General features: G+C 41.8%; 1 protein-coding gene across 9 annotated transcripts in view; it reads left to right on the forward strand.

Annotated features, from left to right (window-relative positions):
• The window catches only part of MYO5A (myosin VA), a 103,323-nt gene that overhangs the window by 61,962 nt on the left and 26,175 nt on the right, over positions 1-15,186 (forward strand). For all 9 annotated transcript variants that reach the window (XM_056345905.1, XM_056345907.1, XM_056345909.1 and 6 more), the window contains 10 exons: positions 2,120-2,281; positions 4,307-4,404; positions 5,091-5,177; positions 5,276-5,384; positions 6,922-7,133; positions 8,083-8,239; positions 11,774-12,013; positions 12,593-12,841; positions 13,971-14,064; positions 14,779-14,927. In XM_056345905.1, coding sequence (XP_056201880.1) covers positions 2,120-2,281; positions 4,307-4,404; positions 5,091-5,177; positions 5,276-5,384; positions 6,922-7,133; positions 8,083-8,239; positions 11,774-12,013; positions 12,593-12,841; positions 13,971-14,064; positions 14,779-14,927 — 1,557 coding nt within the window. The remainder of the gene's footprint in view (positions 1-2,119; positions 2,282-4,306; positions 4,405-5,090; positions 5,178-5,275; positions 5,385-6,921; positions 7,134-8,082; positions 8,240-11,773; positions 12,014-12,592; positions 12,842-13,970; positions 14,065-14,778; positions 14,928-15,186) is intronic.

Raw genomic sequence — 15,186 nt, forward strand, 5'->3', positions numbered from 1 at the left:
AGGTAATTCTAAATTGAATGCATCATCTGTCATCCTGCCCATGCTCACTCTCACATACAGCTCGAATGCTTCTTTGCTCTCCAAAGTGCATGACACAGACTGCTCTTGGCAGGCACCGTAGTGTTTAGCTATTTATTTTGGCCTTCTCTATAAATCCACCCCCAGGACCTCTTTCAACTAGTTCAGTTTCCATGCATGTGTCATGAAAGCAATACAACAGTCCTCAGCTTTTATGCTTGTTACTGGCGTGTTGTTGAAATCTTCTGTTGTGGCTCTGTACTGAAAGAAACGATCTGTAAGGTTGTTAGCAGCATGTGTGTTAAGTCTGAAAAAATTACAGGGGAAGAATGCTTGCTTGCCTGTTTTCTACCACGTGAATTACCTGCCCTTTGATCAGTGTTTTCCCTTTCTTGGAACACTCCTACTCTTCTGCAAAACAAGGAAAATGGATAAGATACTAAAAACCAAAATCAAATGAAAACCTGAAGGCCCCAACAGTGGCTCATCTCAGCAACGCTGTCCTGTTGCGGGCCTGTGCTGCAGAAGGCCCTGCATTGCTCCTTTCTTCTGCATGCAGGAACTGGGGGCCGCGTCTATGAAAGTGGTGCCTTTGAAATGCACCACAGGCAGATTTTCCCAGGGTTGGAAAAAGGGAATAAGGCTTAAAGAACTCATCCATCTGCAACTGAGACACTGGGGACCCCCTTCCCACCCCCACCCCAGCTGTGTGAGAGCATCAGGAGTTTCAAACAAAGCATATTGCATTCAGATAAGTTTCTGTGTGGGATGGAAAGGCTTGGCTCTGTAGCTCAGATGCCTGGGCATAGTGACTTGCTCTGTCTGACCGCGCGCAGCTGAGCAAGGTGGTGGTGGCCCAGTCATCCTCAACTCTTTGTTGAGTCAGTGGAAGGAGGCGGAGTAAGCTACCCTCTGGAAATGCCATTCTTCCACCAGCTACAGAGGTAATCTAAGGTCATCATGCTCCTAATCCAGCAGACTCAAGTGAGATAAAGCTAAGCTGTGATACTCCTTTTTTTAGTTCAGGAATTTAGGATACCTTTGTAGCATTCGTAGTCATTATATTATGCTAGAGTGCTGTGCTGGATGCTACTGAGGAACGTTTGATGCCTTCTGCTAGCCCATCTGGCACAACCACAGAGCACAAGCACCATTTTGTTGCACAGCATGTTTCATTGATATTGTGCATGCTCACCAAGTTTTATAAGGCAAACCCAATTTTTTTATTTTTTAGGTTGTACTTAGCTCAAGCACTTTCTAGTACTGAAAATTGAATGCTCCTATCTCTTGGGAGAAAATGCACAGATGCTAGATAAAAGATTATTCAATGACAGGTAGAGAAGTTCAGATTTTCTTACTCTTATAATGCTTCTAAAGTGCTGTAGTTGTCAGTGGAAAGACCTGGTGGTGTTATTTTTAGTTACAAGTTACTTCAAAGCAGCTATTATATATGGGTGTATTTTGTAGCCATTAGAGAAAGGGAACTGGAAGCCCTGTGTGATATTTGAAAAGATGTTCTAGGTTTTTCCTCCACTCCCACTGACCTGAGAGTAGATCTTCAGTCAGATAAATTTGGCTAATGTTTTTTTTTTAAGTTGGTGGTTCCTCTTTTAAGTTGATTATTTCAATTTAGAGCGATAAAGCAGGAATATACTTTGTTGCCTGGCTGGGTTATTCAGTGTCCTAGATATTTCTCAACCACAAAGATGTCTGATGCACCACTGGAATGTGAAAGGACCTTATTGTTTCTTTCTTAGATCAGCGCAGCCGTATATAATTGCAATTGGTACTTATGAAACTGCTGTCAGTATCTTAACAGTCTCACATGGAAGCTATTGCTGGCTCTATGAAGAAAAACTCAAATCAGAATTTTATCTTCAGAAGGAGACTCACTGATCAAACTCACAGAATTTTTAGTATTAAATCATGGCCCTCTCACTATACTACTAGCTTGAATGCTTTTTGCATTGTCCCCATGTAGAGTTTGGCAAAACCACAGTGCTTACAAAAACTGAGCCTGGGTTCTACCTACCTTAAGCACAAATGGGGGCAATCACTTGCTGGATTCTTACTCTCTATATTTTTTCTGCTGTTATACCAGTTTAAGCTGCTACCAGAGTTATTCCAGGACGAGGAGAAGGTCCTCAGTCCCACATCAGCAACCCCTTCAGGGCGCGTGCCTTTGTCTCGAACGGCTGTAAAACCAGCCAAGGCCAGGCCAGGCCAAGCCAGCAAGGAGCATAAGAAAACTGTGGGACATCAGGTGAGTTTGAAGATGCAACTCTATTAAATAACGTCTCCCTCTGCCTCCCTCTGTCTCATAGGTCTCAAGGTGTGCTGGTGCTTCTTGGGATGCTCTGTGATTTTGAGACAGGTGCAGCTGATTATGGCTTACAGTTTGGAGCAAGTATACCCTAATTACTAATACATTTTGGGCCACAGTTTCAGGGAGCTCAGTTCTTACTGTGGTGCCAAAACCAAAACTCATGTTTTTTAAAATAGAATTAACATGCTGGATGCTGTGAAGCTTCGAAAATCTTACACTGGGTCTTTTTGATCATGTGGCACATCGTCTGACTCAAATAAAAAGTGGGAGTTCAGTCAACTGGGAAACTTGGTTCCAGTTATCAATGGGCTAAACATAAAATATCCACACGTATGTGCCAGAATTAAATTAGAACTGTGCAGATCAGTATGGCTGGAGAACTCACTTCTTTGTTACTTCTCACTCCACAGAGAAATAACAGATGTTTTCTCAAGATGGTTATGTCCCCAGTCCGTGCTTTATATATGACGGACTGTCCCTCAGACAGTATGCAGCAGCCAAGGGGAACTTTTTTGGCAGATTAGTACCTGGTTTTTATTTACTTGCCAGCCTGTACCACTTTGGTAGTGAGCAGTGGCATTCTTCTTTTGCCTGGGGCTTGCACCAGGGCTGTCCACTTCTGTGTCAATAACTCTTTGTGTTACTGTAGGAGAGCCTGGAATACAAATTAGCTCTCAGAGGGCATCAGTTCTTTGTATCGAGGTCCCCTGCCAGTTCCTGAAGATGAACCAACCACAACTCTTGGGTGCTCAGAGTTTTAATAAAATCACAAAAAAATGCCTTGGCTTTGTCCACTGCCTTGGGTGGTTGTTAATTCCCTAACAAAGATGTTAGCACAGTGTCTGTGCAGTGTCATGAGCTAGTCACACTGCTAAGTGAGAATCAGGGAATTCAGAGAATGTTTGGTTTGGAGTTTCATAATTTCTCTATAACCTTCCTGAAGCAAATCATGTCAGGCTGCGGGTGGGAATGGGAATAGTTATTCATGCTACTGTACAGAATGCAAATCTGGTTGGCACATGTTTGTGGTACAGGCTGCAAATTCCAGTCTTCTGCAATCGATGCATGAAAACCCCTGCCCAGTTATCTTTTTAATTTGAGCTTCATCTCTGATTTTGCAAACAGACTGTATCCTGGGGCTGGCAGTTTTGTTGTCAGACTGAATCTATGAGTTGAAGTGTTAGGGGTACTCCCATACTACTACTATAAATCAACCATGTATATTAATTTATAAATTTTGAAGACAGCTAATACAAAAGTGATCATTATCGTATTCTGTGTAGAAATAGAGGTTGGCTTAGAATCATGAGTTCAACAGAAAGAGGGAAATCCATACTAAGACTTTTAAAACATGTTTTCAATCATGTTTTTGTAGTTTTCTTTATCTATTAGGGTATTCTGTGCTTAGAAGAATATACTGCAGTACATTAGGTATTTGTGGTCCTGATACTTCTTTGAAAGTCGAGCTCCTAAAACTCTCAGATACTGGCTCTTTTCAGTAGATCTGACGTGTAGCTCTGGGATCAGTGGAGCTGAAGAAACTAATACTTTTTTTTTTTTTCCCCTCTGTTGATTTTAAATTTGATTTAAAATTTATTTAAAATAATGTGACTATTCAATAATATGCCATGAGATTTTGTCATGAAGAGATGGATTAGACAAAGATCGGGGTACATGATACAGTCAGAAGCTGAAAATAACTCGTCTATCCCATGTTTTTGTAACTTGTCACAGCTTTGCTCCTGTAAAGACTGTCTCACTATAACGTAATTCACCCAAAGATGATACCTGAAATGAAATGAAAATCTATTACCATAACAAAAACAAGCTGGTGTTTATTACTGAAAGGATTATTGCAAATAAGAAAATATCCTTAGGTCCACTTCCTGAGGTTATGTCAAACATGACTGAGCTTATTGAGGCTATTCCCTGATGGTTTTCCGTTTTTTCTTTTTCAAAAAGTTTCGAAACTCTCTTCATCTGCTGATGGAAACCCTGAACGCTACAACTCCACACTACGTGCGCTGTATTAAGCCTAACGACTTCAAGTTTCCATTCACGTAAGGTGGTTCACATAGGTTTGTGTAGCCTGTGCATGGCAGGGGATTGCCCAAAGCCTCGCGGACTGAGGTTCTGCTAAACCGTGCTCACACAGGGGTGGTGGGTCCGCTTTCTCTTGTTAAGAACCCACTGTGTATGTGTACATGGTACAGCAGGGGCTGTTTTGGGATGAACAGAAGGAGAAATACTTCCTGATGCATTTTTTTTCTTTTTTAATGGTAATATATGAGGAAAATTACTAGCATTTTAATTGCTGGCTGTTTTAAATGTGACTGGCAGTTTGCACTGCCTGAGTTCATTTGACATTTGCTGGAATTTGCTTTTGCAGATTCCAGTGTCATTCTTTATCTTTTTTTTTTTTTTTTTTCATGTATGAACTCACTTAGAGCCTTTCTCAGAAGTCTGCTTAAAATCCGGGCACACAAAGGCTCCCATGGCTGTTGGGCAGGCCAGCGGGAGGCAGGACAGGATAAGCAGCTTGCAGCAGCCGACAGGCTCAGGCAGTTCCCTGGTCAGGCTGTCCTCTGTTAGCGCTGAGTTGCAGAAGCACTAGCGGGACTTGTTAACCACATCCCACCCCTGCTGCCTCTCTGTGCCACGTCTGTCCTGGGTGTGCACAGGGCCAGAGGTCCCATGTAATACAGAAGTAGCCCCACACCCACAGGCTGTTTTTATTCCTATGTAGATTTGATGAAAAGCGGGCAGTGCAGCAGCTGAGAGCTTGTGGTGTCCTGGAGACCATCCGAATCAGTGCAGCTGGCTTCCCCTCCAGGTGTGTTTGCCACTTTTTAGATTGCTTTCAGCTGCAGATCTTCTTTTTAAGAGAATTACTCATTGTTGGGACTGACACTGTCTCTGTTTTTGGGACAGGTGGACGTACCAAGAGTTCTTCAGCCGTTACCGTGTTCTGATGAAGCAGAGAGATGTCCTTAGTGACCGAAAGCAGACGTGTAAAAATGTCCTGGAGAAGCTGATTCTGGTACCAGACTTAGTGCTGAGAGCATTTGGAATCTGAAGGAGTAAAGATAGCATTGCTTACCCCTCATCGCCACGCTGTTGTAGCACTTCTACAGAGTACTGAACTGCCGATATTGGCGCAGGAACTGTAGAATTTCCCAGTGTATCACAGGAAAGGAAGACAGTGATTTTTTTTAAGTGTGGGTGGGTTGAGGGTGAGCCTTACCTTGCTTAACGGCAAGACGCATTAACCACAGCTGAAGGAAGGTATAGTTATCTGGAGGTTTTCTAATGTGGAGGTGTTTCTGTCTGTGTACGTGTTTGTGCCTTTCTCACCGCTCCTCAGCTCCTGCGCTGAAGTCAACCTTTTTCACTCCTTTCATCCTCGTGACATTGTCTCCCTGCTTAGCGCTGTGGCTGTCCCCGTGCCTCGGCAGCCTCTTGCTTTACCTTCTACATCCAGTTGCAGCCCTATTCCCAGGCTATGCCATCCACACCCCTGGTTTTGCACCTGCACTGATGGGTTTCTTGGGTTTTCTTAAGAACTGGTGAACCGCAGGCAACAGGCAGGCTCCAAAGAGACAGTGCCGGCCAGTTCTTAGTGGAAGGTGGCTAGTTGAGACCTATTCAGAAGTGTCAGGAACAGAAAAAGACCAAGGATACTGGTTTGGGTTTTTTTTAAAAAAAACTTAAAAAAATTACTGAGGATACAAAAGCAAGAACGCTTACCTTGCTGTGGTGCAATGCCAATGTTAGGACGTTTATGGAAACAAATAAATACTGTGCAGGCAGGTTGGGACTCAGCTTTTTAAATTCTGTGTCATTGGGTGGACAACGAAAATCTTTTGGTTTATATGCATGTGTCTGCATTTATAGTGTTAATGTATAGTGTTAAATGTGTCCTAAGCTGTAGCTCTTTGACTGCAGTTCCTTTTAACTTAACATCAAACAATCAACAAAATCAGTTTTATTCAGTGTACCTTTGTATATTCTCAGGTTTTCCCTCCCAGGAGTACTATAGCCTATAGTGACAGAATATTCCTCTCTTTCTGGTTTAGTTCTGAAATTTCAGATGTGTCTGAGCAGCACCAAGATGCTTTGTTCTGCCTTAGTAAATGCAGTAAATGATGTGTACATGGTTGAATCCCCAGTGGGTTGGTTTGTGCTGCGTAATACGTTTTAAGATGGACCATTCAGAGGGGTTATCTCCAATTTAAACAGGACATTGTACATGTGTGTTGCCTGTATTTGCTTTCATCCTCTTTGTCACCTCCCGTAGCCTTCCGCGTCTGTTATAATCTTCGTGGCATTCTTGTCTAAGCAAAAATCGCACAGTACTTCTTTAGGCCGTGCTTGTGGCCTTGTATTAATTTGTTAACAGAATCATACAGAGAAAATACACTCCTCCACTACTTAAATGAAGTCTAGGTGTACTTGGAAATATTATACACATAATTTTGCCTCTTTACTAACTGTGCTTTCATTTAGCCCTTAATGCCTTTTTTTAATGCACTAACATTTAATGCTGTAACTGATCCTCTTTTTACCTCTGAAAATAGGACAAGGATAAGTACCAGTTTGGTAAGACAAAAATATTTTTCCGGGCTGGTCAAGTAGCCTATCTGGAAAAAATAAGGGCAGATAAGTTGAGAGCTGCCTGTATCCGTATCCAAAAGACGATCCGAGGCTGGCTGATGCGAAAGAAGTACGTGCGTATGAGGAAGGCTGCCATCACCATTCAGAGACATGTCAGAGGGTACCAAGCACGCTGGTAAGCAATGCTCATGGGAAAACCCACACTAGCCTCAATTGAGATCCCTTTAAATAGGACATTTAAATGTGAAACATTTGTTCTCTCCTTCCTCTACTGGCTGAGAGGAAATGATTTTCCAGGGAAATGAAGGAAATTGAATATAATGAGTATGTCTGTCCTGTCTGGTTTTGACCTTCCTGAGAGGACAGTAGCACCCTGGCTGTGTGATACTTAGAACAGTACGTCATTAGTGGGAGCAGCGTACAAGTAGTACTAGGAGGTATGTTGCAGGTGAGGTAAAGCAGAACTCTCGGCTGAGTCCTTATTGCCCAGTTTCCATGTGCCCTCCCAGCTGGGTCTGTCTGTCCTGCTGGAGAAGCCATTCCTCAGCCAGGGTGCAGCTGTGAGGGGAGATACATCAGAGTCATTTGTTTGGATTGACTTCTGAGGGGTGGCCATGGATGGGTCTGAGAAAAGGGTAGGAGTATGGATGGTATTCAAAGACAAGGTGGTTATAAAGACTGTAAGGATCAACCTTTGGAAACAGGCTTATGTCAAGATGCTGTGTAATTGTCTTGCTGAGAAGACCAAACACAGGTGAATGTTTTCTACAGGTTGAGGTTAGAAGAGGAGGTCTGGAAGGTGGCATAGTGGAAATAGCTTTAAAGCTGGAGAAAAACCGATGAGAAGTTAAGCGGAGTGTATTTGCTCAGTTCTACAGCACAGTTCTCAGAGGAAGTGAAAACATTTCTCTGTAAAACCTTGCAAGGTTTCTGATAATTTGTCATTCTGTGTACTACCATAAGGTAGAATAGCAAGTAAATATGCTGTATCACTGGCAGCGTTAGGAAGAAACGGAAGTAGAAAGTCTAGCTCTTGAGAAAGAGAGTAATGTTATAGGATGTGAAAAAAAAATAGCATTCAAGCACTGGAAAACATAATTACAGGTAATCTTTTTCCTGCTTAGCTATGCCAAGTTCTTGAGGAGAACACGGGCTGCCATCACCATTCAGAAGTTCCAGCGCATGTATGTGGTCCGCAAAAGATACCAATGCATGCGAGCTGCTACTATTGCTCTTCAGGCTCTCTTAAGGGGTTACATGGCCAGGAACAAGTACCAAATGGTAAGGAGTCATGTTTTACTTCTTCACTCTAGCTTTATTACCACATACATTCAGGATGAAGCTGCTCTGTGGTATTCCCTTGGGAATCAGAACTGTTTCTGTGCGTGCTGTTACTCATAACACACAAACAAAATAACACAGCACGGATTGAGGGACTGAGGGACAGCACCTGGAAATTAAAAAGATCTGATACTGCAATCAGTGAACTTGTCATTTTAGAGATACTCACATTGTCATCTAATATGGATGTACCTAGACTTTCAGTGCAGTCAGTGGAGAGTCTGACCGATTTTCAGCATTTCTTACTTTTTCATTTGTTACATATAATGTTTAGGCACTTACAATAAATACTGAAAATGGCCTTGTGTGAATGTGCCCCCGTGAGTCCAAATCAGCATTGCTCACATCAATATACATCTGTGATGTGCTGTTCCTATTCCATCCCTAATTTCAGTGATTCTGAAATGGCTGATGGAATGTACTGACGATTAATGTTAGCAAAGAGATACCCACAGAAACAGGAGGTTAAAATTTAAGCATGGTTTTGGGTTTGTTTATTTGTTAGGGTTTTTTTAAATGTATTGATGTTGGTTTTGTTTTGGAGAGAAATTGATATAACCCTGTGCTAGTGATATTGATAATATTTTCCTAATCACGCTTGGCTGAAAAATAAAAATTCAATTGAGAAGTTAGAATTTGTTCTTCAGTGTTTACAGGGCTGGAAACAGAATTATGATTCAGATGGTTAAATTACAAAATGCCAGCATGTTTCATGGCACTTTTGTCTACATGAATTGTTTTAACTAGGCTCAAAAGTCAGTCTGTGTTTTGCTGAAAAGTTAGCCAAAAGAGTTCTGTTTTTTTCCCAAGCAGGTAAACATTGAGGGCTTATAACCAAAAGCCAACTAATGCTTATGTTCTATGTGTTTCTCTCTTATATTTGAGGTTTCTGTGTATTTTTCATTTCTGTTAAAGTTGCCTACGCAGTCACATGTGAATGTGTCTAAATTACAGCATTCTAACATACACCAACCAGCAAGTTTGAAAACAAGTAATCCCTGATAAGAATTTCTAAGGAGTAAGATCCCCGTGCTTGACTTGGTTGTTCTTTTGAGCGGGTATCTGCTTGCCTTTTTATTGGAATTCTTACCATTTTCATTATTACAAACCGTATTTTACGCTGTGAGGTTATATAAGGTACAATCTGACAGATATGACAAAGTGAGACGTGGGTCACAGCAATCCGTGGGCTAAAAGCCACCCTTAGGAAGACGGGAGACGATCCTGTATGCCTGAAGTGAAACACGCCCCATCTGTCCTGTAGCACGGAGTTTTATAAACCTGTTATATTGCCTCTTAATTGAGATGGCAGATTTCTGGAGGGGTCCCCGGCAGGGGTGGTCGGACTTGCCTGTCAGGGAGTATCCCCCCTCGAGCAGTGAGTTGTTCACCACGGTAAACCACCGCGTTCTGAGAAGTGCATCTGCGGTGTCCTCCTGAGGTGGGGTTTTGTTGAAGCTGGGATACGGGGCTGGCCAGGAGGAGAAGCACAGGCTGTGCCTGCCGTGGCAAGGTAAACGCTGCTGTTCCCAACTTCATGATGGCTGCAAATGAGTGAAACCGAAGGGTTGCCCCGTGCGGCACACCTGGGCTGAGCCGTGAGGTTGGACTACACGGTACAGGTGTTGTTCGTTAGGATTGTGAAAGGTACCTGTTGTTGTTGTTGTTAGAAGAGAGGGCATGTGTTGCAGTCACATGACTAATACAAGGAATTTAAAATGGTTGAATCATCTATTTCACACATCCTGGGGAAAGCTTCTGACCAAGACATTGCGATGTGCTTCTCAGCTTCACAAGGAGTTTAGTTCCTCCACAGCTTTTACATAAGCTTTCCTGGGAAATACCTGGTAAATTAAGTAATTTTTCTGATCCTCTCACCTTACACTGGAGCGGTGTGTTTCCTCACTGGATGGCATGGGTGTAAGAATTCACTGGCAGATGAGCACCGTCCCTGCACGATGGAGGTATTTTATGGGACTTGAGGGAGCTTTCAAACGTGAGAGGAAAGTGTTGTTGAAAGCTGGTTGGGTTTGGGCTGTTCGGGCACCCGTGTGTAACCGAAGGGCCTGTTCCGGGAAATGTGTAAGGAGGAGGCAGGAATGCTGACTGTGTGACACGCACTCAGAAGGACTTTGGCTTTTGATCTCACTGTACTTTTGAGAGAGCGATTTCCTTACCTGGCTGTGCTGTTTAACCAATTGCTGGTATTTCAAGTCTCATTTTTTCTTCAGAAATAAATACCAAGTGAGGAAGTTTGTGTATCTTATAATCTTGCCGCTTTGCCAGTGAACCTTTTAAATTCACTGATCTGGAAATGTGTAACACTTCTAACACATTTCAATTTATTTGCTGAGAAGTAGAAAATAATAAAATTATTGTTACCCTACCAGTTTGTCTTACTAGCTTTGTGGTAAATCAGTGTAAGAATGTGAACTGCATATGATCTTTAAGCTATCAAATCCAGGAAGTAACATAAAATCTTAAATTGGTTTTTTAGGGTAAACTGTTTGATTTACAGAAGCTTTTAGGTGAACTGTCAAGTTCCCTGAGTCCTGGAAGCCTCGTGGGTTTGGGCAGGCTCTCCGAGCCTAGCTGTGGTCTGCTGGAATTCAGGTGCTCCAGACTTGGAGCATCTCAGATTGAATCAGTGGGTCAAGGACCCAAAAACAAGTAGCAGACTCTTCTTAGTGGAAGTCTCTGGCTAACACACTGATGAAGGTTGCTGGCATTCTTCACCTTTATTCTTAAAAATTATTACTTTTTTTTTTTTTTTTAAACACCTCAAAGCTATGGCTGAAAATTGTGCCATGAAATGAGTTGGAATTATTACGATATAAAATTTCTGATTAGAATAAATGGAGATTTTTCCATGCTGGCAAGTCTAAGATATGTCAAAAAAGAAAAAGAAAAAAAAAAAAAAAGAAGGAAAACTGACTGGAATTTGTAGTTTGGTGAGCTAGACTACAGCTGCAGGTTTTAACAGTTATTACAATTTACTCTGGGTTCTAGTGTGTACTAGCTGCATTTCATGTCAGGCGTAGTAATTTTAAAGTCTGTGTTGGTGAATCCTGTGCAGCATGTCAATGATGTCTAAAGATGAAGTAAAAAAAAAAGATTGTATTTGTAATCTTGCCAACAGGTACAGTATGTTTTTGTAATTAACGTGGATCTGACATCAACACAAAGGCATGCCTGCTTCTTCAGTGTGCCTCCACTTCTTTCTTTCCATGTTTTTCTTTCTGTCTCCTTTTCATTTTATTCCCTGTCATCTTCCTTATTCCTGTCTTCTTTTCCTCTTCTTTTTTGTTTAAATTAATTCCATTTTTTATTTTTGTTACTCTTTGCCAGAAGTTTCTCTTTTCATGCTAAGGACTCTGTACATCATTTCTACACTTCTCATTATGGAGTCTGTTTAACTGAGCAGGTGTACTTTGCAAATCTAATACCCCTTTTGGTGTTTTTACTTAACTCTAGATGCTTCGGGAGCACAAGTCTATTATTATTCAGAAACATGTCAGAGGCTGGCTGGCTCGAGTGCACTACCGTCGGACCCTGAAGGCAATTGTTTACCTGCAATGCTGTTACCGGCGCATGATGGCCAAGAGGGAGTTAAAGAAACTGAAGATAGAGGCCCGGTCTGTAGAACGCTACAAGAAGCTTCACATTGGCTTGGAGAACAAGATCATGCAGCTGCAGCGAAAAATTGATGAGCAGGTAGAAGCCCCCTGGCCTCAGGGAAAATGTTTAGAAATCTTGTATTACCTTTCTCAGTAGCACTGTGGGCATTCACAGAAGAACGCACTGAATTTTCATTGTAATGTATCCGTTCTCCTTTCTGCTCAAGAACATTGATACAAGAGAAAGGGAGGTCACAGTAGAACTGGAACAGTAAAGCATCCATTTGTGTCTCTCAGCAGCACTGAGAGAAAACATCTACTCCCTTAATGTCACTATTTCATTTGAAGCACATGAGTTGCTCTGTTTAAGGGGAAGGTGCCAAACACTCCATGAACAAAAGCTATGAAATATTCATGAGCTTTCCATAGAGGTGATCATGTTTGGTGCATGTGGGCTCCCCGTCTGATTTTAGTTTGGAATGTTAATGTGCAGGCTTAGAGACTGGACTGTTCTGTCACCTTGTTAAGCGGTGCTGCGAAAACAGAGTGAAACTTTTTGAAATGGGGAAGCTGCTCTTTTGCTCCTATATTTGGGTATATTCTGTAGGGAACTAGAAGGCTCCCTTAAACTAGAACTTCTCCAACAGCTGCCATGTCTGTGTTGTGTTTTGCAAAGAACAAAGAGTACAAATCTCTACTGGAGAAGCTGAGCAACCTGGAGGTCACGTACAGTACGGAGACAGAGAAGCTGCGGAGTGACGTGGAAAGGCTTCGGATGAGTGAGGAGGAGGCCAAAAACGCGACCAACCGTGTCCTCAGCCTTCAGGAGGAGATTGCCAAGCTCCGGAAGGAGCTGCACCAAACTCAGTCTGAGAAGAAAACCATTGAGGAATGGGCAGACAAATACAAACATGAAACCGAGCAGGCGAGTATGCAGCCTCAGGTGCATGAGAAGATTTATAGAGGTCTGATGTCCACTCAGGTTTTACTCAGGCTTAATTGCTTCAGTTGTGTGGCGGATATTTTTACAGTATTTTTCAGCAATGTTATACCTTTATGTTTTTCTAAATAGGCTTGATACCTAAATAAGTACAGCTGTGAAGGTAGAAGAATGTACTAGATCTATATATTGTATGTAAATACATGTATTCAATCTACTCAGATTTTGATATTGAAAGTATCTGCAAATCGAAACACTTAAGCTTCCTCAATTAGTCAGAAGAAGCACATTCATAAAAAGCAATCATTTTACTTTCCTAGAGACTGTAATCACATAGATATCAGAGATCTGTCCCATACACAGTATTCAACAGTACCTGCTTATCCTACTAATTTAAACAATTAGCCTATTAAACACATGTATGCATGCACTGTCTAGTTCAGCAGGTTTTGACTAACCCCTTATCTCTGCTTTAACCACAAACATATCAAACAGGTTGTTTCCCGACAAGATTACTTGCTGATAACGGTGCAAGTTTCACATATTGGAAGAGCCATTCCATCATTATGTGATGCTGCAGGGATACATTTCAAGACCAGATAAACATAAGGAAAACTATTAATTGATTAAGCAAAGTGAATGCTTTAGTAATCATAAATAGTAACCACAGAGACAAATGAGTAACCGCAAACCTGGGCACGGTTAAAGTGGCACAACTTCTGGGCAGAAGCAAGGTGATAGATTATGGTGTTACCCAATACAATGGAATACACAGCACTACTGCCAAATTTGTTCCTATTTTAGGAATATTTCTATTTTAAGGTGTAAATTACATCTTTGGGACTTTACTGAAAAATGTTATGGCACAGTGGAGTGATTCAAGGCAGTTCTGGCATCTGATCAGAAGTGGAGTGCAGAACATCCTGGGAAATTTGCAGTGGGACGTATTTAGGGAACGTAATTTGGGAAATGAAGGTGTCATTACTTAGTTTACTGATTTCATTCTCTGAATAAAAGTTTAAGTATTTAAACTCTTACAAGGATGTTGTTGCTGTTAGAGCTACTGATGAAAGATGAACTGCATTCTGAGTCAAATGTTTTATGACCTTTGTAGCTGGTATCGGAGCTGAAAGAGCAGAACACGTTACTGAAAACAGAAAAGGAGGAGCTGAACCGCCGCATCCATGACCAGGCGAGGGAAATAACAGGTTGGCTCTGTTCTTTTCGCTCAGGTTTTCTACTTCATGTTACCTTGCAAAGCAACATTCTACTCTATAGATTTACCTTAGTTTGCATTCCTTTTTATTTTAGTAGTTTCTTTTCTTTGTTTTAAGAACTCACGTGCATCAGATTTATTTACTATTTGAGTTTCCACGAAATCCTAGGGGGTTGGGATCTTTTTGGTAAGGGTGACTGTTACAAAGCCTTTTACTTTTAGAAAGAAGGCTCTGATATTCAATACAGTTAATCTACCGCAGCTCTTCTGGCTGCTGTGACTATGTAGACGGCAGCCAGAAGAGCATGACTCTAGATACGAAGGCTGTAGTGGAGGCAGCTGCGATGAGGGGGGTCAGTGTGCTTGAGGTGTAAAGTGTCTCATGTTTTCCTTTTTACATAATGCCGCGCTGGGCTAGTACCCCTTCCTCCTGCCTCCTGGAATTACTAAGGCAAGGTATTAGCAGAACAGCTAACTTGACTGAGTGAACCCTTCTGTGGTTCCTACAAGAAATGCTTTGGTCCTTCATATATTTGACTTTAATGTTTGCCTACAGAAGCACAAATACCACGCACCAGCTTCAAACAGCAGACTCTTTCACTGTCTGTGTTCCTGGTGCAGACACGTGCCTGTACCTCCAGGATGGATGCACTGCACGGTAGGTAGAACTGGAGTTCTCACTTTGGATTCTTGTTCTCTGTGGCAGAGACGATGGAAAAGAAGCTAGTGGAGGAAACAAAACAGCTCGAGCTAGATCTGAATGATGAACGGTTACGGTACCAGAACCTGCTGAATGAGTTCAGCCGTTTAGAGGAGCGATATGATGATCTCAAGGATGAAATGAACTTAATGGTGGTAAGTGGCTAAACATAGGAGAAATATGCACAAAAAAAACTGGTCACAAATGTGTTTAGGCAGAATCTAGTGGTATAAGTTAGTAACTGATTCTGCTGTCAGCTGTATGGTGGTGGCTTGTACCTGAAAAGAATTTGTCCTTCTAAATATTGATCAATTAGATTAGCTCAGCCAAAACAAATACATTTAAAATTTGTGGTTGATTTATTGTATTGTATTTTATTTTATTTTAATTTTCACTTTTGTGAAGAAGGCTAAA

The sequence above is a fragment of the Falco biarmicus genome, chromosome 7 (genome assembly GCF_023638135.1).
Source record: "Falco biarmicus isolate bFalBia1 chromosome 7, bFalBia1.pri, whole genome shotgun sequence".
NCBI classification, from domain to species: Eukaryota; Metazoa; Chordata; class Aves; order Falconiformes; family Falconidae; genus Falco; species Falco biarmicus.